At 39.0% G+C, this 27,727-nt stretch overlaps 4 protein-coding genes across 5 annotated transcripts; 2 read left to right on the plus strand and 2 right to left on the minus strand.

The window, feature by feature from the left end:
• The first annotated feature begins 1,593 nt into the window (after positions 1-1,593).
• Positions 1,594-8,007, plus strand: LOC308103583 (serine/threonine-protein phosphatase PP1-beta catalytic subunit-like). Its single transcript, XM_080453636.1, has 8 exons — positions 1,594-1,648; positions 2,923-3,054; positions 4,002-4,232; positions 5,634-5,738; positions 5,825-5,896; positions 6,203-6,354; positions 6,704-6,838; positions 7,645-8,007. The coding sequence occupies exons 1-8, from the start codon at positions 1,597-1,599 to the stop codon at positions 7,747-7,749; spliced, it is 984 nt and encodes a 327-aa protein (XP_080309762.1). The 5' UTR covers positions 1,594-1,596; the 3' UTR covers positions 7,750-8,007.
• Positions 8,008-9,360: 1,353 nt separating this feature from the next.
• LOC308103430 (3'(2'),5'-bisphosphate nucleotidase 1-like) lies at positions 9,361-16,092 on the minus strand. The gene is made up of 9 exons (XM_080453390.1): positions 16,030-16,092; positions 14,315-14,438; positions 13,743-13,847; positions 13,198-13,305; positions 12,224-12,272; positions 10,910-11,001; positions 10,627-10,824; positions 10,230-10,335; positions 9,361-9,903 (listed from the first exon to the last, which is right to left on the minus strand). The coding sequence occupies exons 2-9, from the start codon at positions 14,432-14,434 to the stop codon at positions 9,752-9,754; spliced, it is 930 nt and encodes a 309-aa protein (XP_080309516.1). The 5' UTR covers positions 14,435-14,438; positions 16,030-16,092; the 3' UTR covers positions 9,361-9,751.
• Positions 16,093-18,654: 2,562 nt separating this feature from the next.
• saysd1 (SAYSVFN motif domain containing 1) lies at positions 18,655-21,986 on the minus strand. Its single transcript, XM_080453892.1, has 2 exons — positions 21,512-21,986; positions 18,655-20,728 (listed from the first exon to the last, which is right to left on the minus strand). The coding sequence occupies exons 1-2, from the start codon at positions 21,776-21,778 to the stop codon at positions 20,405-20,407; spliced, it is 591 nt and encodes a 196-aa protein (XP_080310018.1). The 5' UTR covers positions 21,779-21,986; the 3' UTR covers positions 18,655-20,404.
• grcc10 (gene rich cluster, C10 gene) lies at positions 21,779-27,648 on the plus strand. 2 transcript variants are annotated; one of them, XM_080453893.1, is made up of 5 exons: positions 21,815-21,839; positions 22,497-22,526; positions 23,725-23,778; positions 24,845-25,021; positions 27,113-27,648. In XM_080453893.1, the coding sequence occupies exons 3-5, from the start codon at positions 23,727-23,729 to the stop codon at positions 27,250-27,252; spliced, it is 369 nt and encodes a 122-aa protein (XP_080310019.1). In that variant the 5' UTR covers positions 21,815-21,839; positions 22,497-22,526; positions 23,725-23,726; the 3' UTR covers positions 27,253-27,648. The 2 variants fall into 2 exon arrangements, with proteins under 2 accessions (XP_080310020.1, XP_080310019.1); XM_080453894.1 differs by lacking the exon at positions 22,497-22,526 and having other exon boundaries at positions 21,779-21,839.
• Positions 27,649-27,727: the final 79 nt, after the last annotated feature.

A 27,727-nucleotide genomic window follows, 5' to 3' on the forward strand; every position in this document is an offset into this window, starting at 1 on the left:
ATAATAATCAAAATCTACAAAATAACTAGTAACTAAAGTTTTTAAATAATTGTAGTGGAGTAAAAGTATAATATTTGCCTCTGAGATGTAGTGGAGTAGAAGTAAAAGTATAGGAAATTGGAAATACTCAAGTAAAGTACAAATACCTAAAAATTGTACAGTATTTGAGTACATGTACCTAGTTACTTTCCACCACTGCCCTGAGCAGTACTCTGGCTTGTTGCCCCATAATAACTGTGTCATGCACTGGGTGCAAAACAAGTGTGTTGCAACAGCCCCACCTGGTGTCTAAATGAATTAACTGAAAGTGTACCTGTAGTAAAATGTTCTCCTAAAACTGAACTCAGGAAAACAGAAAACATTTTTATGTATTAAAAAATAAACCTCACCAGTGAGCTTATATGCTGTGATTCCATGGCAAGGAACTGTGACATAGGCCTACTGTATTTTCCAGTGATGGAAAAAGCACTCCATTTCTTTACTTAAAGGGTAAGACCACTTTGGTAGAGGTTTGGGTTGTGTTGTTACCTTGCCATGATGTAACTCCAAAGGTGGGCAAGAAATAAAAAATAATTGCTCCATTGATTAGAAATTGATAATTCAAAATATGCTCCTCATTGATTTACATTGTACGGTACAACAGCTCTCAAAGTCACTCTTTTAACACAAACGAACGCAAACAAAGTTGATTCAGACAATATAGAGCATCACCAAACCCAGTACTGTTGTTTTTTTTTATAAAAATGTCAACTTCCTGTTGATTTTGCCATTTTTAATAAGTAGAAAACCTGGACTGGATCCGCGGATCCGGATCCAGATCTTCAAATAGTAAAATCAACAGGAAGTTGACATTTTTATTAAAAAAACAAACAGTACTGGGTTTGGTGATGTTCTATATTGTCTGAATCAGCTATGTTTGGGTTCATTTATGTGCTAAAAGAGTGACTTTAAGAGCTGTTTTACCGTACAATGTAAGTCAATGAGGAGCATTTTTTGAATTATCAATTTCTAATCAATGGAGCAATTATTTTTGATTTCTTGCCCACCTTTGGGGTTACATCATGGCAAGGTAACTACACAACCCAAACCTCTACCAAAGTGGTCTTACCCTTTAAGTGAATCAATACTGCAATGTAGAAACACTCGGTTACAAGTAAAAGTCCGGTAATCAAAATGTTATGATACTCTTAAAATACCAAAAGTAAAAGTACACATTTTCCAGAATGTCCTGTTTCACAAGGTATCAATGTATACAAATCTTTTGAAAATAGCAGATCTTCAAGCTCACAACGCGTGGCAAAGCGAGGCGTTGTGAGCTTGTAGATTTGCTATTTTCAAATAGCCAAAGTTTTAAATGGGCTGAAGTGGTTTATGTATGTTTTGTAATAATCATCAAAATCTACAAAGTAACTACACTAACATTTTCAAATAATTGTAGTGGAGAAAAAAGTATTTCATTTTATTTTATTTTGTCTTATTTTATTTTATTTTATTTCAGTTTATTTTTAGTTTCCTGGCATCTAAAACGTCGTCGACGTGCCTTGGCTCCTACACTACGTCACGTGCCCCGCCGCCCCGCCCACAGATGTCCAAAACATGGCGGAAAGCGAGCTAAACGTTGACAGCATCATCTCTCGACTCCTGGAAGGTACAAATGTAGCGTTTTTTATCAACATTTTCACACATATAACATGTATAACGTGTGTTTATTGTACGCTTTTACCATTTTGGATGGTGGAGGGGAAAAAAAGATTCAAAATGCATCACCTTTCTTTCGTAACGTTGTCGCATTTGGATTTGTTCAGCAACCAAACGAACCCCAATAATACCCATCTGTAATTAGACTGAGAGACAGTGTACAAACACATTGTATACTGTCAGAGTTACATTAAAGACGAGGGTTTTGGGTGTATATGGTTGTAGTAAGTAGGGTTGAACAATATTATTGAACAATAATACAAATGGCAATATGAACAACAACTGCAATTTCCAAATATCAGAGAATGTATTTATTTGCATGATGGAGAGAGAGGGGGGGACAAGGAGATGGGTTCACAATCAGTGGTGTAAGTAACTAAGTACCTTTACTCAAGTCCTGTACTTAAGTACAATTTTGAGGTATTTTTTTTACTGTAGTAGAGTATTTCCAATACTTTTACTTCTACTCCACTACATCTCAGAGGCAAATATTATACTTTTACTCCACTACAATTTTTTTTTAACTGAAGTTTCTAATACGTTGTAGATTTTGAGTATTATTACAAAACAATACATTAACCAGATCTACAAGCTCAAATGTGTTACGATGCGAAGCATTGTGAGCTTGTAGATCTGCTATTTTCAAAAGATTTTAATACGTTTTATACATTTGAAAAGAATCAAATCATTTTGATACCAATACTTTTGTACTTTTAGTAAATTTTGAATTCCGGACTTTTACTTGAGGAAAAAAGTACTTTTTCCACCACCGATGGTTCCACAACTGAATTAAGTTCTAATCAAAGTATTGTATATTTGGTCGGTTCATGAATCAAGTATTAATTTCACCAAGTTTTTGCATGTTTAGCCATTCGATACTATTATACATCTAAACTGGCACAGTTGAAACTGTCTCATAATATCATGAGCTTGAGCTACTATGGAAGCATTTTATAGTAGTATGATGTTGTATGATGATGTTATAGTAGGCCTTAGCCTTGGATCAAGACGATCATAGATGTATTTACTATTTTATCGAGTCTGATTTTTACTTTCGTATGCAAAATCCATAAAATACATCTATGATAGTCTTGATCCCAGGCTGAGTAGGCCTATTATGTTGTGCCAGATCATGCTATGAAACTATACTATGATCTTTGCACGGTTGACTGCTTAATTCCTGATCATTTCTTATCACACTCATTGGACTTTTGCTTTTTATAGTGCGAGGATGTCGCCCTGGGAAAGTAGTGCAGATGACAGAGGCGGAGGTACGAGGACTATGCATAAAGTCACGGGAGATCTTCCTCAGCCAACCCATCCTGCTGGAACTGGAGGCTCCTCTCAAAATCTGTGGTGAGTACTGCCTGCTGGACAATATGACCTAAAAGAGGGCTCACTATGCATCATATTTATGGACCAAACTAACTTCAATAGTCAAAATGTCTCCACAGTTTATGTTAACGCTGAACTTCCCTAGTCAATATAACTGCCAACGTAATCAGTATACCTACAGAATAGTAAATGAAGACATATACCGTATAGTACTGTACATTGTATGTCTTATTCACTGAAATATCCATTCTCTGAATAACACAGGTTACTGAGATTAACCACAAGGCCACTGAGATGGTCTCTATGTTCTTGAGGAACATAAACATATATTATATCAAATAATTCTATTGGACTACTCAGTATAGGATTGCTTACATGAGATGTCTCAAAAATGTCATGATAGATTCAAACTAATAGTCACAGGTGCACAGGTTTATCTAATTGAGGAACCAGATGTCTCTTTTTGTTAACCCATTAAGACCAGGAACGCATCTGTGTCACTTTAGATTTCTTTGCCTATTCAAAAATAGCAGATCTACAAGCTCATAGCGCGGCCGCGCTATGAGCTTGTAAATCTGCTATTTTTGAAAAATCTTGAAAACATTATTTTTTAAATTTTTTTCATAAAACTGTTAGGATTTAGAAAACATTTTTAAGAATCGCCTCAGGTCTTAATGGGTTAAACCACTTTTGTTGACCGGTGTCCCCCTCGGTAATGTCTTTGTATATTGAAGTTATATCGTCATATCTGCCCTGTGCAATTTGTGATTATGAAGCCTTAAAAACGGAAATTTTAATTGTATTCATATGTTCCAATGTTCAATGCCAAAAAAACACAATTAAATCGTTAATCGCAATTATTTGTGTGACAATTAATCGTCGACTTAAATGTGTCATTGTGACAGCCCTAATCAAATAATGTTGTGACCTGAGTGTGGGTAACTACTATATGCCGGGTCTTTTTCCAGGTGACATCCATGGCCAGTACACAGACCTGCTGCGGCTGTTTGAGTACGGGGGCTTCCCTCCGGAGGCCAACTATCTGTTCTTAGGAGATTACGTGGACAGAGGCAAACAGTCCCTGGAGACCATCTGCCTGCTGCTGGCCTACAAGATCAAATACCCAGAGAACTTCTTCCTGCTCAGGGGGAACCACGAGTGTGCCTCCATCAACAGGATCTATGGCTTCTATGACGAGTGTAAGACGAGAAAACACATGCTGCCGTGATTTAATTGCTGTTAAGGTTTTTAAAAGATGCATTATATTTGGTGTTGATATTGGGGGACTTTGTTCTGTTAACTTATTCATCAAAGTTATTGACAGACAACGAGGAGTTATAATCACATATTAGTTTATTTAAATAGTCAGCCATACATAAGCCAATAACACAAGCTGAAGCAGACCGCTGCAGGTCTGCCTAGGATTTTACAGGATTCAGGGTGTCTTTATACATGAGATGAATGTCGTCAAAGTGTAATCCAAGTACATTCATTAACGTTATTCGTAGAACAATTTACCCATCTGAGAGCTTTGACCTTTCCAAGTCCATGTCACATTGACTGGTCAAACCGGGAACCCCTGTCTTACCTTTGCCAGTTCTTGTCTATAAGTAACCTTTTGACTTTAGGCTGGGATATCCTAAGGTGCTGTCTCACCATTCATGCATCTTAACTCGTGTGTTTAGGTTCTTATTACTGTGGTGGTCCGTGTATTTTGCAATGAGTCTTTCACAACTCCAGGTATGATATTACATTAGCTTGCTCAGAAGTGGGTGAAAGTGCAGACTGACCAATGTCTCCTCTTCATACTGTTTTGCTGTGTCACTGTACCTCTATTAGTTAGCCTAGTAGTGCAGGGCCTTCCTTACTATTATGGCATATTGAGGGCCAATTATCAGATAATCAATATATATAATACATAATTTATTAACAGTTCTAGGCTAGTCCAATCTAGCAGTCCAGTTATGATTATGAACCATTCACTAATTGACAATGTGTGGGAAACTTTATTTTACTCAAGAATGAGCTTTTCACCATAGTGGTTTCAGTGAACAAAATAAAGCAACTACATGCCCTAAAAAAAAATCATGGATGGATCTCGGGATCCACATGGTAACGGCGTGGCTCCAGTGTGGATCTCAGACTTCATGTGGCCAGTGATGTCAATCGTCTTATGACACATCTATGACGTATGACTTGGGCAAGATTTCAGCCTGATCAGAAGCCCCTTTGACTTCCATTGTAAAATTAAAGTTAAATATTTGAAAAAGTATAAAACATGTTGTAAAAAGAGTCAGTGGAGGTACTTCTGTGGCCTATAGGCAGTACTGTGCACAAGACATTTGGTGCTGATTGTTTCAGTGGTTTGCAATATTAGCTCTGGACAGACAGGCACACATGCAGACAAGACTCTTGTCTCCCTTTATAGATGGCTAACCACCTGCAGAGCCACGCTGTACATCTTTTTGAGTTATTTAAAAATTCAATCTTTGATGCCTCAGCCACAGAATAATGCATTTTCATGATGTAGTTAAATTGCTTTCCCGTTTAAGAAAAAAGAAACAACACAATTATGACCAACTGTGCTTAACTTCTTCCAGGCAAGCGCAGATTCAACATTAAGCTGTGGAAGACTTTCACAGACTGTTTTAACTGTCTGCCCATTGCTGCCATCATAGATGAGAAGATCTTCTGCTGCCATGGAGGTTTGTCAGTATGGTCTCTTATTGATCTTTTATCATGGTGTGATATATATTGCAGTAGCTTTAATGCTGTCGTCTGTCCTCCTCAGGACTGTCTCCTGACCTACAGTCCATGGAGCAAATCAGACGCATCATGAGACCCACTGATGTTCCTGACACAGGTTGGACACCTTCCTTTTCTGTTAAAACCCTGTACTTCGAGTCCACCAGGGCTCTATACTCAGCCGCCTCCTGTTTTCGCTCTACACTAAATATCTTCACAACAACACTGTGATGCGTTGTGAGCTTGTATCTGCCATTTTTGCAGAACTTTTGCACCAGATAGGAGCGCTAGGTTTCATGTGGTTAACAGAATGAGGGACATTATCACTTCGTCTTTTATACTTGTCTATTAAAAAGGTGTTTGTAGTCTCATTTCATCATCTAGTTTGTGTTCATGTCTGCCATGTACCTGCCTGTTGCTCCAGGTCTGCTGTGTGACCTGCTGTGGTCAGACCCAGACAAAGACGTCCAGGGCTGGGGAGAGAATGACCGGGGAGTCTCCTTCACCTTTGGAGCCGACGTGGTCAGCAAGTTCCTGAACCGACACGACCTGGACCTCATCTGCAGAGCTCATCAGGTACAAAACACTTTCAAGATTCCTTTTTAAAATTTAAAAATAGCAGATGTACAAGCTCCTATATACAAGCTTGTATATCTGCTATTTTTGAATAGCCAACGCACTTTCCCGGTTTTAATGGGTTTATTAAAAAGATAATGGGGGGAAAAAAAGCAAATATATGGTCAAACTAAATCTGAATTCTCCTGTGGATTCGCCTTTCTAAGTGCTGATCCGATTTAGTGAATCAAACACTGTCTTGTCGGTTTGTATTAATAAACTCCTTCATAAATATACAGTATATCATAACATATTGTTGTATACGGACAACAGTTATGAGCTGCTCATGCATTGTGGCGTGGCCCCACAGGTTGTTGAAGATGGGTACGAGTTCTTCGCCAAGCGACAGCTGGTGACACTGTTCTCCGCTCCAAACTACTGTGGGGAGTTTGACAACGCAGGTGGAATGATGAGTGTGGACGAGTCTCTCATGTGCTCCTTTCAGGTAAAGCCAGATTTATACTTGCAATAAGGTCCTTCCACACCAGGAGTGTGACGAATAACGATGGTGATGCCTCATTTGTGCAGGTTGATGATTTTATTTGCTGTGAAATACCAACCTTGTTTCTGAATAAAACTACTAACTTTTTCGGCACTTAATAATCGCGTTCTGTGTTGATGTACTCACGACACAAACACTGGTTTAAATTAATGCAAATTAATAGCACAAAATAAACTCAGGTGTGTAAGGACCTTTAGTTGCACACCGACGTCATGCACCTAAAATAGATCTATAAGCACACAATGTGTTGTGAGCTTGTAGATCATCTTTTTTCTGCTAAGATATTTAGTATAGAGCAAAAACAAGAGGGGGCCTAGTATAGTTATCAGCATTGTGATACAACACTGATGAAGGCTTGACGCCAAAACACATACGTTGTTTGGTCTACAGTTTACCATGTAGACTTGTAAATAAAAGTGCCTTTTAGGACAGTGCTGGTATTCTCTATTATTGTAAGGTAACTCAATCTAGACCAAAAACTCAGCAATATATTGAAACAAAATACGTTTGTTAAGCGGAGTGCGTCAGACAATAGAAAACGGCCCATCACATCGCCTCTCAGCGACTTATCTAGTTTTGTCTCCTGCAGACACATACACCTAAATATATAGGGTTTATGGTAGTTTTTTGTATAGAGATTCAGTCTCATGGGCATGGATGAAATAAAGCATGTTTGCAATGGTATTACAATGGTATTACATCACCATTCAGGTGATGTAATATTTATTAACCCTCACCATTTCTTTCAGATCCTAAAGCCATCGGAGAAAAAAGCAAAGTACCAGTACGGGGGCGTTAATTCCGGGCGTCCTGTCACCCCGCCTCGTACTGCTCAAGCCCCCAAGAAGAGGTGAAGCAACTTCCCATGAGTCGTCTTCCTCCTTCCTTCTCTCCCGGGCAACGTTCTGCCCTCCCTGGCTGTTTCTAACACTCCAGCCTTCTCTTTCTCAGCTTCGTGTATAGACATTTACTGTATTTATTTACTGAGTGGTTGTTGTTTCTTCTTTGCTTGTTGGTATTTTTATGAATATGTAACACTGTTTTTTTTTTTACGTCATAAAATGTGTTGCTCAGTCCTCATGGTTGCATACAGTAATTCAGCAATACTAAACCACAACCTTTCGGAATGGGCAACATGTTTGGAAAGGACAGGACGTGACGCTTCTATCTGCCTTGAGATGATAACCCATTACCATAGTGACTTTGTGAATGTGTGTTTGCATGTGTGATTGAGATGGGTTTCTCACCCGAGCCAATGTAAAAACATACATTCTTCCAGACCACTGGGTCAGATGTTCCCTGGCTTGACTTTATTCTGCCAATGAGTCATTACTGACATTGTCCTTCCACATATTTTCAGTAATTTAGTGCAGTGGTTCAGTATTGCTGGTTTGACCATGATATCAAGAATGTTTCTTCTCCATGGTGATAATGAGACCCTACGATTTTCTAAGTTTGAGTGCAATAAATATTGCTTAAAAATGTTGGTTTGTTGTATGCAAACATATCTGTAGAAGCCAATAAGTTATTATATCTTACACAAGCTGTTAAACAAAGTGTAATAAAAAGCTTCTAATTGCCGACTGTCTCAAAAGGATCTTCCCATAGGTGTTCCATATCAAACCAACGCTGGTTTCATACTACTGTAGCTATTACTAGCCGTCTGTAGGGGGACAGAAATTCTTATTTTAACCTTGTGTGACGCAGGTGCAATCTTTTCATTGTTAGATTAACAAGCAAAGGCTAAACAGGCCAGCTACACTGGGTTAAACATAGCGTTTCCTGTAAGTGTGCAGAAAGAGAGGGGAGAAAAAGTGTTAAGTAGATCAACTGAGGAGACACAAGACAAGTCGTAGTTCAATAAATTAGACAAAGTTGCCAGTGCACCACAGGCACCTACGTCAATGTACTGACTATGTCACCAGAGAAGCCAAGTGAAGTTCAAAGCATGCTTGTCAGATTAAGAGATAAGAAAATGTCCTGACTACATAGTGCCACCACTTTACATTACTCCCACCTAGTGGTATAAAGTCAATTCTCATCCCACAAATGAACATTTTTAACCTATAGCATAGTGTTTTTTTGCCTTATAATTCTTGGTCTTCAAGTTGGAAACGGCATGTTTATATTTTTTTAAGAACTCTTAAGTTTGTTTCAAACTTAGAGTAGAATAAATGGAAGTGCTGTTCAGCTTGGTGTGCAAAATCCTCTGCGGTTCATCAGGTTTATCCAGGTGTTCCAATAAACTTGTTATAAGAAAGATCTTATAACCTAATTACATTCGCTTCGTTCAACCTTTGGATTATGAAGCCTCACCTTTCCTCTTATGCCACCAGATTATACCAATGATGCGTTTTAGGTCGTATTTGAAGTTGAAGTAAAATAATTGGTGGCTGTAAGTTTGTCAAACAGTGGTATTATGATCATAGCTCCTGGTCAATATCCTGACAATTTCAATGATTTGATTTTATACTTTATTGCAGTTCTAAAAACATGTGTTTGACAGGCAAAAAACTTACAATAAAGGGGTTATTCATTTTGCTCTATGGAATGTGAAAATTCATGCTCTGAATTCAAAGTCATGCTCACAGTATGGTGATTTCCTTTACTATCAACCACCAATATTCTACAAAACAAAAGTCATGTTATACATCACGATACCAGACAAAAAACACACACTTGATTTTATAAAAATAAATTAATTTGGAGACCGAGGAGAATCTCATACATGTCCGTTTAACACAGGTGTGCACAGGAACCTTCTTTCAATTTTGTTTGTGTTTTGAGTCCCTGCAGCACCACAAATGAGACCCTTGTCTGTGAGTTTGTCCCTGCACTTTCTGAGTGAATTTGACCTCAGTCTGACTTGAGGCCTTGCAGCACTGACTGTGGCACTCTGCTAGCATAGTACTGGTGGTTGCGCAGTGTAGCAAGGACCCCAGCAGAGTTCATGTGCTTAACGTTAGCATGGTAGTTGTATGCATTGCCATGCATGTCTGTCAGTTCACCTGCAGAGGGAAAGAATGAGGAGCCAAATAAATATTTACACACAAAAGATACATAAATCACTTGGTTATTTCTGTGCAAGCAGTGCCACAACATCAAGAAAAGAAAATAATCCAAATTCCCATTAATACAGTAGAAGCAACAGCATACAGCACAGCTTGTTCGTAAAAACGTATTCTTTTACACAAAGAATAATACAATTTACTATTTTATGTGGACTATGAATTGGGATACTCTTTATAATAAGCAATAATGCGCATTTGGCAAGTTGGTGCTATGGCAGAACTGTGTAGCTTTAATGTGTAGGAAGGTTGTTTTTTTCCCCTACCTCCCACGGCTCGCAGGATTGCTTCAGGACCACATGTGTCCCATTTCTTGCATCCTGGGCTGGCAAAGACATATGCAGAGGCCTTCCCCTCAACCAGCTGAACAATCTGTGCAAATCAGATGGGGAATATGTAAGCAAGCATGCATGTGCTTCACAGTCATGAAATTAACTTAAACACTAACGCTCAATGACCACAAATGAATATAGTGTGACTATTGCAATTAAGATTTGTTTGGGGACAATTCAAGGTTCAAAACATCAAGGTTCCTATGAACACATTTCAAGTAGAAGGACGAGCACTATGGTCATTTTCAGTCCCTAGACAGAACACTAGCTAGTCAAAGAGATCAAAATGACATTATCATAATGCACATCATCAACTAAACATTAATCTGACCTTATTTCCTGCTCCACCCACTCTAGTGACCTCATGAGGTTCCATGGCATCTACGCAGTCAGTTACTAGCTTATTGCTATGGGAACGGGTGGTAGTGATGATGCGTCTTTCGCCTGGGACCTCCTGAAGCTGAAATCCAAACGCTCCTAGTCCCAGCATTCCCCACAGAGTTCTCCCCATGTCTGCCTCTGCTCCGAGCTAAGGACACAAGAGTGGAAGGTCTTGAGTGAATGTTTTCAAGACACACTTTTGCAGTATCATTCCATTTACGTCACTACTGTACCTGGTAGTTGTAGAATGGCTGGTTAATGACACCAGCGATGGCTTTGCCTTTATATGCAATACCAATGAGTACAGTCACATTATCCAGGAGCCCTGCATTCAAAAGACAAAGATACATTCACTAGAGGGAACGCAACAAAGTATGTTACAGTTACAGTTGACAGCATTGTAATTATACTTTTGTAGAATTGTCTTTCTACTGTGAGTAGGCAAGTATAGTGACAGCTTGCAGATGAAGGACAGAAAGAAGATACACTTAAAAGGGTATACTATAAAATGTAATATTTTAGCTAGCTTCCCTGGAGGCCTTTCCCTGAAGATGCCCTACCCAGTATGAGCCTATTACTCTATAAACATGTCCCTCCCAGACAGTCCCAGTGCCTTCTGTTGCCATACACAGAGCAGTACTGCGAAGCTGAGAGCCGTCCGACCCTCTCAGGGGCATCTGGGGGTCATCTGGGAGATGCAGACGCTTCGCAGCTGGGCAACAAGGATGAAATGAAAAGAGAGGCACAGAAGAGAAAGATAATGCAGGAATAGACGGAAAGCGCGAGAGGGAAAACATCATTATCAGTCCTGAATCTAAGTGCAAGAATGCAGACCAAATAACCCACAGAACAGATTTTCCATTAAAAAGTAGGGGGAGAAAAAAAATCTAAAGTAAAAGGTAGATTAAAGGTAGGTAAAACATACAGGCTTCTAGTTTGCTGGCGGTAAGTTGGCTCACTCGACCGATAGCGACCCAGTGTAATGTTTCCTCCCACTTCCACGCAGGTACTAACACATTCTCCTGTCAGCAACAAGATTCCCAAGTATTGTGAGCTGAAACTGTTTCCATGGATGTGGCTTTCCTGATGTTGGTGTGTCAGCAATCTTCCACTGACATTGTGTAAATTTGACTAATGACAACTATTCTAAACAAAATATTACATCTTTCTTCTTTAATGAAATTATGATGTAGACTGGATAGGGTGCACAAACATCACCAGCTGTACCGATTCTGCTACAGTGTCAAACTTCTGTACTTCTACCAATAAACATTAACATTACTGCCCTCAAACTAGAGGCCATACTTTTAGCAATATTACTGCAGTTATAGTTGCTAAGGCCACATGCAATGAAGCCTGGAATGGATGTGTTCTGAAAGTGTAAGAGAAGATATGAGAGCCAGTGCAATGGTTAACAGACAGAAAATGCCCATTAAGCAAGACCACAAGCTTGATGGCTCACTACTTAAGTCTCAGCTCACCGGGCCGAAAACATGCACGCACGCGCACACGCACGCACAGATGTAATGAACAGGTGAAGTGCTTACCTTCTGTATATTCTTTTGTGCCATCAAGGGGATCAACCCACACAACCAGCTGAGAGAAGACACATTCAGAAACTGTATTCACAAACAAAGTACTGTACAACTGAACCATTTCTGACCAGAATGTCGCCTGACCTGAAGTTTACTACTGACCTGAGGCCGTGACCAACATAATATTTTGATTGTGACCACATTGAGCTATATAGAGCTCTCTATAGGTTGCGGATGTCACCACAGTATTTTGCTTTTGGGTGCACTTGTTTAAGGACGCCCGGTCCCCTCCTGGTCACAGCAAGTGCACAGAACAGCACATACGGAGTGTGTTGTTGCTTGTAGTGTATAAAGAGCCCGTAGCAACTAGTGCAAGCTGTCACTTCCCAAGTGACTACATCAACCTGCTGTTGGCAACACTATGACATTTGAAATGTACTCTTAATCATTTAGTGACTAAATGATTTGCCATCCCTTGCAATGTGTAGGATGCAACACTGGTACATTTTTATTTATAAAACTATCCTTGTTAAACTGCCCATGTACATGAAATAGTCTCTCTCTCCCTTCCTCCCTCCCTCCCACTATCACATATCCTATATCAAAATTGGCTTAAGGAGGACCACGTTGTCATGCTCATGTCACTATGACACAGCCATAACCATATCTGACTGATGCCAGATGTTTGGGTTCGATATTGGGTAGTCTAGAAGACTCAATGTTTGACCTCTATTTTGCCAAAAAGTGCAACATTTTCTAATAAATGTTAAAAACGTAGATTTGATGAAAGTTTCTATTTGAGGACATTTAACAAATTTAATTAGCCCTATTCCAAAACGTTCAAAAATAGGCAGTCTACAAGCTCACAACGTGTCACGTTGTGAGCTTGTAGTTCAGCTATTTTTGAAAAAAAAGACACATCAGCTGCATAATTGCCAACAAATAATGGCAGATATATCTCTATTCCTAAACCTCTTTACTGTTACCTCCTCCTCTTTGACAGTACTGTACTCCACAGGGCAGGTCTTCTGGAGGATGTCTTCAGCCTGGCCATCTTCTATAAGGTCTTCCTTTACTTCCTCATCTGGAAGGTCCTACAGCATATGAAAGGATAAAACTACATCAACTTCTGGATTACATTTATTTATTTTTTGATTATAGTGCACAACCTACAACATCATGGCACACACACTCCCAGAAGGAGGATTTACGTTTACAGTAGAAGGGATTACAGTTAATTGAACTAATCTATTTAATCGATTATAAAAACAAATTTATAATAATAATAATCGATGATTGAAATGTCCCAAAATGTTAAAAAATATATCAATCACGGCGCATCGCAACGTGTTGACAAATCGGCTATTTTTGTTACTTGTTGTAAGACAAAGTATTTTGAAAAATACCGATTTTTGGGGCCAATTTGTATAAAACAACAAAATAAAAAAGATATGGTTCTCGATTATTCGATTAATAAAATCTAGAATAATTAATCAATAATAATAGTGTCAGCTCTAATTTACAGACTCACCTCCTCTCCAATGATGGTGAGTTTAGGGAAGCGCCTAGATAGTGAGGCACAGATGCTTTGCTGGGCCAGTCTGTCTGCCAGCGTCTGCAGATCATTAACCCCTGTCTGTGCATGGAAAAACACAAAGAAAAACTATGTTTGGCAGAGACAATTTGTGTTTAGTTTTTTTCCTTCCTTTACATACCTGGCTTTAAAGTTACAGTAAAGACAGAAGATTCTAACAGGGCATCAAGCCACACCTAATGCAACTAGTATCTAAATACACCAAATGAGTTTAACTGGTGTGTGATTCCTACCTTATTGTTTAAAATCAATTAGAAAGTCTTACATGTAAAGTATTTACACAGTCATTGATTGATTCTTGTGAATTGATGCCATTTCTATGCACAGCATTTTTGCCTCTAGAGGTGCAACAGTTCATCAAACGATATCAAATCGATTTGATCGATTATGAAAAATATCTAAAAAGTAATCAATAGAATAATGGCTAAAGAAAATAATTGATAGTTGCAGCCCTACAGCTTTCCTCCTAAAATACTAGGTAAGGTAAGGTAAATGGAATCTGCTCCCACCTTCTGCACAATACCAAGCTCTCCACTGCGGAGGACGTTCCTCACAATGGAGCCAGCCTTCTCAGCCACAGCATAGGCAGAGGCCACCACACGCATCACCACCGCAGGGTTTACAGACATGATGCTGATGGACGGAGGAGACAGACAGACAGACAGACAGACAGACAGCAGCATGTCTTTTGTTAGTAGCCTACAGCAGTGGTTCACAAAGTGCGGTCCGGGAACCCCCAGGGGTTCTCCAGCTAAATGTGTTAATATAGAGCAGGGGTCTTCAACAGCGGGTCCGGGACCCCTAGGGGCTCCTCAGAGTTATTACAGGGGGACTGCCAAATCTTTGTGTGCTAGGATTCTCTTTTTTTTTTTACACCCTAGCATCCCTATACTGAGGAGAACTTTAGTGAAGAAATAGCAGTTTTACAAAAAAACATGTTTTAATCCATGTGCTACATAACCATATGTACAGGTTTATGTAGGACATCTGAGTCAGTAAATGACATCATCGCTGTCATAACGGACCCTACAAGCAGTTCTGTCAGGTTCTCATCTAGACTGTGGAACCATTGGCACACATGTTTGTATGTCAGAAACTGAACAATGTGGGCTATTTGCATTTATTTTTAATTGTTTTAATTTTCTGTTATTTTATTGTGTTGTGTTGTATAATTGTGATATGGATCTCCATGGGTCTGAAATAAAGATTGAATTGAATTGAATTAGTATAGGCTATGTAGTGGGGGTCCCTGCTTCATCTCTCTCTCAGCTAAGGGGTCCTTGCATGGCTTGGCCTGAAAAACATTGAAGACCCCTGCATTGCCATCATTTCAACTACTTTAACCATATTTTATACTTTGGCATTTCAAAAATAGCCGATCTACAAGCTTGTGATGCGCTGTGAGCTTGTAGATCTGCTATTTTTGAAAATATTTGAAAAATCCAGATTTTTTTTTAACTGCAGGTCCTTGACATGAAAAACGTACAAGAAAGGCACGCACGCACAGACTTAGGGTTAGTCGGGCAAAGGACAAACTGTAATATCATGATTCATGAATGAATGAATAAATAACAGGGAGGTGGCATAGTCCTCTTATAATAAATGGTCACTCAGGACCAGTGGTGGAAGAAGTACTCAGATATTTTACTTAAGTAAAAGTAGCAATATCACAATATAAAAATACTCTGTTACAAGTAAAAGGCCTGTGTTCAAAATGTTACTTGAGTAAAAGTACAAAAGTATTCTTATCAAAATATCACCAAAAGTAAAAGCCGAAAATAGCCGATCTTCAAGCTCACAGTTGTGATCGGCTATTTTCAAATAGCCTATGTATAAAATAAGGCTAAAGTGGTATGTTTTATAATATAATAATTAATATCTGCAAATTAACAAGTAAATAAAGTTTCAATAATTGTAGTGAAGTAAAAGTACAATATTTGCCTCTGAGATGTACAGTGGAGTAGAAGTAAAAGTGTTGAAAATTGGAAATACTCAAGTAAAGTAAAAGAAATACCTCAAATTTGTACTCAGTACTTGAGTAAATGTAATTAGTTACTTTCCACCACTGCTCAGGACACGCAGGCTTTAAAGAGAAATCATTTTGTAAAAGCAAGAGCCAGAGATAAAGCGTTACACTCTCACTGTACCTCATTCATTTACACTGTAATGACTCTCTCATTGCATTACATGTGGTAGATAATAAGGTAGATAGATTATGACTTACTGTGTTGTTTATGACTGGCGTGGACTTGACTCTACTGTAATGTAGCAGTGTTCCGTCAGCAAATATAACGGAGCAAATATAATACTTCCGGTGGACAATCTCTTCAGAATAAGAGTACCCTCTAGAGCAAAAAGGAGCCATTGAAAAACGGTTAATTTGCACATTAAAACTATAAATTAAGCATTTAAACGACATATTATGGTTCTACACAACACATATTATGTTTCTGTGTAACAAAAACGCTTTTTTAAACATTAATAATTTATCTAAATGGATAAATGGTCAGAAAAGGTCAGAAAAGGGCCGTTTTCAGACAATAGTGTCTACAAATTGGACACTGGACAGGAGACGGTGCTTGGCGCCGGAACTTCGGAGGTACGCACGCGTTCGGGGAGAGCCCCTCTACACCGCCACACTCTCCGCTAAGCGGGAGAGCTGTATTTTGAAAAGTGGCGGGCCGTCCAGTGAGGTCAGGGGTCAGAAAAGGGCCGTTTTCAGACAATAGTGTCTACAAATTGCAAATTGGACAGGAGACGGTGCTTGGCGCCGGAACTTCGGAGGTACGCACGCGTTCGGGGAGAGCCCCTCTACACCGCCACACTCTCCGCTAAGCGGGAGAGCTGTATTTGGAAAAGTGGCGGGCCGTCCAGTGAGGTCAGGGGTCAGAAAAGGGCAGTTTTCAGACAATAGTGTCTACAAATTGGACACTGGACAGGAGACGGTGCTTGGCGCCGGAACTTCGGAGGTACGCACGCGTTCGGGGAGAGCCCCTCTACACCGCCACACTCTCCGCTAAGCGGGAGAGCTGTATTTTGAAAAGTGGCGGGCCGTCCAGTGAGGTCAGGGGTCAGAAAAGGGCCCTTTTCAGACAATAGTGTATACAAGTGGCCATACCCTAACCCAATAGTGTATACAAGTGGCCACACAACCCCACACCATAAAAGAATACAGACAGGCTTTGAAAGTTTAAAAAAATACCTTTTAATTACTCTTTACTAATAAAACAGTGTACAAATTATCAAAAACAGAATATATATAAATACGCTGTGATGCCTGTGATATCCTGTAGCCTATCCTGTAGCCTACTTTGTCAATGAAATCTATGGCTGACTGCTTGTATATATATACATATACATATACATATATATACATACATATATATTATATTCAATGGTATTTGGGCTTTGTGCTCTAAAGAAATTGAGGGAAAAAACACCATGCCATGAGAAACACCATGAGGCCAAGTGGCCTTGACCCTATAAAATGACGAAAACCCCCCCCCCCACACACACACACTGTATTGTATTGTTAAATATGTTATAAACCCCCCACATGTTACACCTGTACAAGCTACTATTATTATTTATAGAAAGGGGATTGCCATCTTTGGCATTCCAATTTAAATCTGAAACCTGTTTACAGTCTAATCACAGTGGTTAAACATGGGTGTATGGAAAATGTGCTAAGTGCCCATTGAATGTGGATCAAAGGCCAATTTCAATAACGACCTGTTAGGGCGTAGGCTAATTCTTATAAATACATCCATCAATGCAGTGGTGGAAAAAGTACTAAAATGTTTTACTTAAGTAAAAGTATCAATACTGCAATGTAGAAATACTCTGCAAAAGTAAAAGTCCTGAATTCTAAATGTAATTAAGTAAAAGTACTGGTATCAAAATGTAATTAAATATACAAATATTTTGCTTGTAGATCGGCTATTTTCAAATTGCCAAAGTTTAAATAGGGCTGAAGTGGTCTTGTATAAATATAAAAATATTTTGCTTGTAGATCGGCTATTTTCAAATTTCCAAAGTTTAAATAGGGCTGAAGTGGTCTTGTAATTATAATCAAAAATATACAAAGTAACAAGTAACTAGTATAATATCTGCCTCTGAAATGTAGTGGAGTAGTACTTAGTTACTTTCCACCACTGTATACGTGTATTTTTCTAAATGCATAGTACAGTAATTGATTACATGTACTTAGTTACTTTCCACCACTGTATAAATGTCTTTTTCGAAATGCATGTATGTCTTTCATAAAACATTAAATGCGATGCTCTTACTTTGAAGGCAACCGGAAACCTTATATTTGCTAGCTCAAAAACCGGATGTGTTATATTTGCTACCGGAACGGAGCTCTGTAATGTACAGCAACACAACGACATCCGGAAGTAGCCCACACAGTTTTGGTGGTTCCATGGTCCTAGTGCCCGATGGGTTTACTACTAGACCCCCAGTGTTTCCCAGTTTCAGTTTTTCTCACCGTCCCCATGTTCAATATGGAAGTTTTTGTTTTAGGAAAATGCATTGAGAAGGCATGGCAGTTGTGTTGGAGAACGATGTATCCGTATCTCCCAGCCTGGATTATCAATATGTTTATGTATTTTGTTTCAAGTTTGTGGTGTATCTTGGTGTATGCACATTTTGTGAGTGTCTTATAAGCTTGTGCGGGCAGGGTATCTTGTGGTGTAGGACACTATAATAAAAATCTATCCATCTATCTACAGTATAGGTGTGTGTGTGTGTGTGTGTGTGTGTGTGTGTGTGTGTGTGTGTGTGTGTGTGCGCGTGTGTATAAAGATAATATTGTGTAAAGAGAACAAACTACCAAGACACACCTGGCTTGCTTTTAGAAACTTCACACTTTACATTTATTTCACCCTTTTATTTATTTATTCCCAAACACATCTTGAAAAAAGAAAAAGAAAACAATCCAGTTTTGAGGTGTGTCTTAAAGGAAAACACTGTAGTAAAGGTGGGCTAAGAAATAAAAAGAAATCAGACTAATTGTAGTGCCCACACCAAAAGTATCCTTTCCCATCTATCTGCAGCATTTTATTCTGCTTAACAGGTGGGAGTTGACCCTTAACCTCATTGATAAAACAGTCTTCTAGAAGCACAGCCCACTATTACCAGTTGATGCCCTTTAAAACATTGTAAAGTTATCAAATATTACCACTTTGCAGTCACTTGACAGCAGAGCAGACAGACAGTCAAATGTGTAAAAGTTGGCATCTCGTACATTACCACACAATAGGAAAAAATACAAAATTGGTATTCAAATTAGTTTTTTCCCCCAACAACCTAAATCTAAATGTGGTTTTGCGTCACATAATCTATGTCCTGGTTCAGTAATAATGGTCTTTAAAACGTCCAAAAGGACAACGTTGGTTATGACTCCATTCTCTCATGACACAAATAATGCACTTTTCACATGGAGCATATCGTCGCTGTCGGGCAGAAACCTTGTATCTCCATATTTTAACTTATGTTTTTTTCACAGATCAATGCCCTCCTTCGTTGTACAAGTGTGTCACACAAAAGGAGTGAAAATAGCTGATCTACGACTGGTAGATAATCTCAATAATAAAATAGGTGTTTGTATGACATACAGTAATTCTACAATTGTGAGGCACAGGGCTCAACCTAGGGTGAGTGGACAAAATACAGCTGTTATCTCCATGAAACACTTAAACCCTATATCGTTGTTGTCGGGCAGAAACTTGTAGTGTTTTTACTACTTGTGTGAAACTCTTGTATGATGAAGTAGGGCATTAATTTAGGAAGAAACATTCAAAACATACCATCTACAAGCTCACAACGCGTCTGATGGGCTATTTTCACCATTTCAAAATGAGTTTTTTTAAATAATAATAAAAAATGAACGGTTTTGGACAAGGTTTCCACCCCGACAGCAAGATATACTTTGTTGCCCGGAGTCCCCAGGCCCCTCGGGACTCTTGGTCCCCTCCTTTTTCCTTCTTCACCTTACATGCTCAGGTGTCACAACGCCATGCATTATGAGCAAGTACATTGGCCATTTTCTCAGGATGTTCGCTTATTTTCACTGAATGTGTGCCTATGACATGTCCAGAATAGGGATGCTAGGGTTCCTGTGGTTAATCAGATTAGTAGAATCAAAAGACAAATCATAAATCCCATTGTGATTTCCCAAAAAGACTAAATGAAGAACATGAACATTTTTAAGCCTGTTTTAAGTGAACTGAAGCATGGCTTGTGTGATAGGGAATCCAACTAAATATTTGTCATCCAGGTCTTGTATACAGAGGGGATAATTGGTGAACAGTCCCTTTCCTGTCATTTTGGTCCTTGACGTCACGTGGTTGGCTGTTGCATCGTGACATGTCTCTGAGTATTTGTTTGTGTATGAAATTGCTTCAAGAAGAAGAAATAGAAATAGACAGACATTTAATGTCAATTTACCATTAGTCACATTATTGTGTGAAACCAATTTGACTGATCTGTATGCATTTATAGTACGGTCATCAATCACTGATAAATATATTTCCCAATCGTTAAAGATATGTGTGAGGCTGTCAGCAGACTTTACTTTTCCACTTGAGCAAGTGATTTTATCTGTGGGCCAGCATACTGTATCCCATTTCTCCCTCCAATTGCTCTGCAGTAATTGTGCCCAGGATCGGCTGACAGTCTGGGTTGAAGACAGAATAAGCGCTCATCTCTCCAGGTTTGCGTTCAGCCGGGCTCCGGAGTCCTTCATAGAGCCAGTAGAACAGGGAGATCATGAAGAAGGCCAAGCCAAAACCCAGTTCAGCAAACAGGCCGAGAAGAACCAGCCACAGTAAGACCTTTAACAGAGTCAGATTTGTGAACGCAAACTGTCTTGATTTCAGCCACCGGCCCAGGGCACTGTCCAGAAGCCAAACTGGACCATCCTAGTGAGGACATAACAGCATGTCATGGGTCATGTACAACTTACAACTTACAACTTACATCTTTACATAGAAATGAGCACAATACTTACTATGCATGCATGTTTGTTTAACTGTGGTTTTGGGGGCATAAATGGGACACCATGTCCAACTCTGGTGAGTTGAACCACAAGAGCACTTAAGCATGTTTTGATGCAAAACTTTAATAACCTTTGACTTATCTAAGGGGCACCATAAAGGGGGATCTTCAGGGGACATGGATCCTGGAACAGGGCCGGTTTTTACAGAAATTATAACATAAAAGTCCAATAGTAGGGTGGGTGTGACTAGTTTTTGTCAGGGGATCAACAGTTTTCATGTGGATCACAGTGGAAATGGAATTCCATCTACTGTGTATGTATACTGTACCTGCCCCATAGCTCGGGTCCATAGCGTTAGAACTTAGAACTCCTAATGCTATGGACCAGAGGTAACCTGCCCACAGTGGTGGAAAAAGTACTCAAATGTTTTACTTAACTCAAATTATCAATACTGCAATATTGAAATACTCTGTTACAAGTAAAACCTCCGGAATTCAAAATTCACTTGAGTAAAAGTACAAAAATATTGGTATCAAAATATACTTAAAGTACCAGAAGTAAAAGTACTCATTATGCAGAATGTCCTGTTTAACAAGTGTTTAAAATGTATGCAAATCTTTTCAAAATAGCCAAATATATAAGTTGGTTAATGTCGACAAATCGACAAAATACATAGTACCTGCCCATATAAACGGCACTAACTCACCTCGACTTGTTTCTTCTCTCCAGAAAGGAGAGGCCTGGTGTCTTCATCTGCCAGTTCATCTTCCTCTTGCTTGACAGCTTTAAGTTGACTTGCACTGGCTGTCTCAGCAGATGTGTGGTGCTCCTCCAGCATGTTGGGTGGCTGTTGATCTGTAGCACAGTCACTGCTTTTCACAGAACTTTGAACTGTAGTACCAGTACAGTCACTACTTTTCACAGCACTTTCAGCCCTCCTTCGAGCTCTGAATTGTGCCAGCTTCTGCTCCATAACACTAGCAAACAGCTGTGTTGTTTACGTGGCGGTGGGAAGAAAGCTGCGTTGATCAACGGTAAATAACTTCACTTAATGTTTCATAGTGTTTTTTTTAGAACGCAATACCGTTGGTTATCCTCAATGTAGATCCAATTATATCAGACAATAGTACACGCGGACTTATGACTTATTATCCACGGTTTGTTTACCTTTCGGTCCAGTGTCTACCTGAAAGCGGAACGTTCCGGTGTTGCCATGTCTGCTATTATAAGCGACTTTGGGCTTACTTTTCTGTAAAGTTGCTTGTAAATATTGGTGGTTGTCCGGTTTTTGGGCTCGTTTCCTAATGTTGTTTAAACCAGTGGTCCTCAAACATTTTCATGTGAAGGACCCCTAAATTAATATGTATTTGTCTGCGGACTCCCATCTGAAAATATGTTGTGCCAGGGCAGGGATGGAGCAATGTCCCCAATCCCCATACATGATTTGTGTTGTTATTATGTTTCGAAAATGTTCCAAAACGTCCTTTTTTCCCCTCAAGATTGAAAATAGCAGATCTGCAAGCTCGCAGCGCGTCGCATCGCAATCTGCGGGTCGCTTCTTCTGCGCTTGTTTTCATAGACCTGGTTGCTTATTTCCTCACACAATCTGGCAACGGCACTATGTCGTGAAGACACACATTTTGCCGTAAACGCATCGTTTTACGACATATTATTTTATTTACCTTTCCTAGGCTAGGTCGTTTTCATTCTTGGTGTGTGTGGTGAGTTATTGTCTTACTTCATTACTTAAACATATAGGCCTACATACTGTGGCTATACATAACATATATATGCATAACATATTTCATGATCATGGGTTTACCTTATCTAAACAGCTCTGCTTAGCTCGATAAAGGAAAGCTCAGCTGACCCTGATAAACCAAATGCATGATGTCTGGAAGAACATCGAGTTTTATATTCAGTGATGGAAGAATTAAGTACTCTGATATTTTACTTATGTAAAAGTAGCAATACCACAATATAAAATACTCGTTACAGTTAAAATGCCTGTGTTCAAAATGTTACTTAATGCTTGTAAAAGCACAAAAGGCATATTGGCATCAAAATATACTCAAAGTACCAAAAGTAAAAGTAGTAAAATGTTTGAAAATAGCAGATCTACATGCTCACAAGCTTGTAGTTGTGAGCTTATCGTCTATTTTCAAATGGCCTATGCATAAAATGGGGCTAAAGTGGTTAATGTACGTTTTATAATATTATAATTTATACCTGCAAAGTAACTAACTCAAGTTTTCAAATAATAGTAGTGGAGACAGGAGTAAAAGTACAATATTTGACTCTGAGACGTAGTGGAGTAGAAGTAAAACTACTGAAAAATGGAAATACTCCAGTAAAGTATAAAATATCTCAACATTGTACTTAAGTACAGTACTTGAGTGAATGTACTTAGTTACTTTATACCACTGCAATCATCTACAAGAAATGACCCCCCCACCCTCAACTGTTCTACTGTTGTACTGTACATATGTCTTTTGCTACTAGTGTTTATTGCTACTAGTGCTGATGATGTCTAGGATATATAGATCAGATGTATTCCCTATTAAATAGGGAAATACATCTAACAAAGGTTTGCCATGACGATTATGCAGAAAATGGAGACGGGATATTAATCCCATCATTGTAAGCCGGCCTAAATGTTATGCATGTTATGTGTTCTATCAGGAAAGTATAACTATTTATGTGAACAATACACAGACAAAAAGGAAAGTATAACTATTTATGTGAACAATACACAGACAAAGGAAAATGTAGTAGCACTATAACATTTTTGTGGGTGCTATAAGTCCTTTGTCATTTTAAGATTCATTTTAAATAGCCCCAATCTATGAGACAACATCAGTAAGACTGTGTTCATACTTTAAACACTTGAAATGTGTGTCATTCATTCTCTTCTCACAGACATGGCCTCAGCCCCAGCACAACAACCCACCCTTACTGTTGAGCAGGCAAGAGGTGAGAATGAAGAGCTTGGTTTGTTTCTATTTTTCCAACACCAGTGTCCAGCAATGATTGTGCTCATTTTGTACTCGCATAACTGGAAGCCCTTTTAATCAGAAATGAAAAAATGGTTTGTTCATGTCCGATGCAGGGATGGTGCTCAAAATAATACTACATACATAACACTACTGTAGTAATTAGATATAAATAAAACCCTAATCATTGTAAAAATGCAAATATTTGTATTGTTTTTTTAAACTACTTTACAAAGTGCTTTGAATAAAGATACAATTGAAAGTAAAATGTAACTAACTAACTATGATACATGGTTTGGGTTCAAGTGCATGTTTCTTGTAATTGTAGTAACAGTAAAAGGAGTAAGTTTGTGGAGCTGTTGCGATAATGAATTGAGGTGTAGATCGATCTGTCTTTAAAAAAAAGTTTTAAAAAAATTAACTAAGTATAAAGAGCTAGTGTGATCATGTATTATTTTGATTGTTATATAACGATATTGTATAATAATGAAAATAAAACGGAGAATAAAACAAAAAAATATACAAAAATAGATACAAAAAGAAAGTAAAAATAACAAATCATGTATTCACATGTATAACCATATATGTGAACATGCATTGTATTATGAAGCCAAAACCTTTGTCCTGTTTTTTCTTTATTCTTTTTTTCTTCTCCTTCTAATTTAACTTTTGTGAGAATTACATTGTTTTTCATTGATTGTCATGGATGTATTTTATGTTGAAAGGGTAGGCAGTATAAGCTATGTAGCTTCAGCCTATACCTTTTTTTGGTCACAACTATGTCATGTATTATTGCTGCTGTTGTTTTAAGAAAATAGAGCATATTGTTTGCATAGTGTACAAATGACCAAAAATAAAAACCAGTGAAGTGAAGTAGTAACAGTCCTTTTGATATAGTAGCCAACAATTGCTGGTTGGCTTCTTTAACTCAGGCCTTTATTATGGTATTTTTTCTACATTTTTGGTTGTTGCATGTTGTTGTATGCATTCTTTTCTCTCTATCGTACTTTTGAAGCAGAGGAATTGATGGTGTGTTTGTGTTGCAGTGGTGCTCAGTGAGGTCATCCAGGCGTTCTCTGTCCCAGAGAACGTGGCGCGGATGGAGGAGGCGCGAGAGAGTGCCTGTAATGACATGGGCAAGATGCTGCAGCTGGTGCTCCCCGTGGCCACTCTGATTCAACAAGAGGTTATCAAGGCCTATGGCTTCAACAATGAAGGAGAGGGTGAGAAAACAAAGCACCGCACAGCCTGTGTCAGGACATTTTTACAACTTATACGGGGAGAAAGAGTAAAACCTGCACACTCATATGCTCCGTGTGTAATTTATTGACGACGTTTCGAGTCAAGGCTCTTCGCTAGGTCAAACAACTATAAGTTATTTGGGTGCTTGACATTACCATTGCTTGCTTGTTGTGTCATACACTGTATAATGTGCATGGACTGAACATCCAGAGATTTGACTACTCCATGGTGCATTCAGCTTGGCCGGGCACTACAACAAACACAATTGGCTGTGTTCTGTGTTCAGTCACAGTGGTGGGAAGCCGGGTGGGGAGGGTGACCTCTGCCGCTGCAATAGCGACTCCTCCAGTTTGGGCGGGGTGCCTGTTCAGTGGGGAGCGGAACTGAGAAGGATGGTGCGTTTCTCCCGCTCGCATCAAAATTCCTCTGTCAAGTCAGTCACGTGTCTGGTGACAATACGTGCCGTGACGATGCTCGTGTCACGTTGAGTTGATTATGGTTTGGTATGAAAATGTAATCCTGTGCAACAAGATGGGATTAACTGATCGATTAGTCTTATTGTCTTGTTCAGGCTTCATAGTATTATTTTCAAAGGTTGTTTTATTTTAATTTGTGACTCCTTACATGTTTTATCTACCTACAGTACCAACGATATATTTCAATTCATGCATTTCCCTACTTAGTGTTACCAGGCCATCCAAAACATTACTTAATACATTTTGTGATATATCATTTTTTACGTTCTCCATAATGTTTTTGCAATCGAACTTTTACATTCGGCTGGTTGATACACTGATGTTAAAAGTATAATATGATGAAAGCCAACGAGGAGAGAGCACTTTGGCATGTCGCACGACACAACCAAAAACTACTACAGGGGGTGTGCTGGTGACACATTTAGCGGTACAACACTGCTATTCATTTATTCTCAAATTAATCTTGTATCCTTCCTTTTTTATCAGTTTTTCAATCATTTAACTTTTAGTAAGGGAAATATTTAGGCAGTTTCACTAGATACAGTCTTAATTGGTATTGACATTAGGGCTTCTTGAATACGTTTTTCAGTTTAGAAAACAATCAGGTGGATCTAATTTAGATTTTTCCTTGATTTAACCACTTGAACCCTTGCATCCCTATTCTGGGGAGAACATTTGCAGAAAATAGCCAAATTACTAGCTAGTAAATCGGCTATTTTCAGCAAAGAGATTTGATGTAGAGGGGGAAAAAGAGCGGACCAAGTATATAGAAGTTTTAAGTGGTTAAGTGTACCAACACACGGTGTGTTCATAAAACACTGAAAGCTCTTGAGCATACTCAGCCACCGAACAGGATTGTTACAAAATTCAGTGCACTGTTAATATATTTAAAACATTTCCAGCATTCGGTGCATAGTTAAACCTTCTAAGAAAAGATAGCCATTTTTCCATCTCCTTACATGTTGAAGAAAAATGTTCTTTACAGTAACCATTCTCAGATTGGACAGTCAAAAGCATTTGGAATGGGAAGATTCCCATGTTGGGAATTGACGTAGTGTTTTTTTTTTTTTTACACTTTTTTTATCCCACGATTTTGTAACCCATATTTTTTCACCCAGTGCCAATTGCCTATGTAATCCTGGGCGCTACTCTCCCTCTGCCAGCCTAGGGAGAGCCCAAGCTGAAGCTCATGCCTCCTTCAATGCATGAGGAGCAAGCAAGCCGCTTCTTATCACCCGAAAGGGGGGAGTTTCCCTTGGTAGGACGTAGCACGTGGAAGGAACACGTTATTCCAACCAGTTCCTTTCCCCTCCATCAGGCGCCCTGGCTGACCAGGGGGAGGCAGTATAGAGACCAGGATTACTGCATTTTTTTGTGACCTATGTACCTACCCTAGGAGACATGGGGAGAACATGCAAACTCCACACAGAGTAGGCCCTTTCGTCAACCCCACCTAGGGTATGGGCACTGATGACGCAGAGGAGAGAACACGCCCACAGCGTCCCCGGCGGGAATCGAACCCAGGACCTTCTAGCTGTGAGGAGACAGCGCTACCGACTGTGCCCCCTTTGACGTAGTGTTTTGCTTCCTTTTCAGGTGTCTTGAAATTTGCCAGATTGGTGAAAATGTATGAGACCCAGGACCCTGAGATAGCAGCCATGTCGGCCAAACTAAAGTCTCTCCTTTTGCCACCGCTCTCCACACCACCTATAGGAGGAGCCATAACAGCATCGTAAAATGTGTGCCATTGCTGAATGGATGCAAGACTTTGTCAATGGGCAAATCTGACTTAATGGTCAATTTCATCTAGTGCTTTTGACCTTTTGGCACTGCCCACTAGCCATCATTTTAATTAATAATCATGTAAAGAATTAGGTTGTTTGAAGCTTGAATGTCTTTGTGGATATTCAGTAAATACATAATTCAAAACTCAACCACATTCCTGATTTCCATTCAGTTCAACCTGGCAAAAGATATTACTGTAAATTTCTTTTAATGTTTCAATATTTATTTGTTACCATTGTGCTTATGTCACTGAACCTTAAAACATTTTCTTTATTCATCTTTTATACCATTTTGTATGCTGTTTAAAGTTGCCTGTCAATATGTAATAAAGTACTTTGAAAATGTCATCCATGAAACCCATTTTTACAGTAAATAAGCAACTTCCAAAAGAATAACTTTATTGCATTATTAGTTATTGCTATAGCC

The sequence above is a fragment of the Gymnoscopelus braueri genome, assembly GCF_963280865.1.
Source record: "Gymnoscopelus braueri genome assembly, chromosome: 16".
Classification (NCBI taxonomy): domain Eukaryota; kingdom Metazoa; phylum Chordata; class Actinopteri; order Myctophiformes; family Myctophidae; genus Gymnoscopelus; species Gymnoscopelus braueri.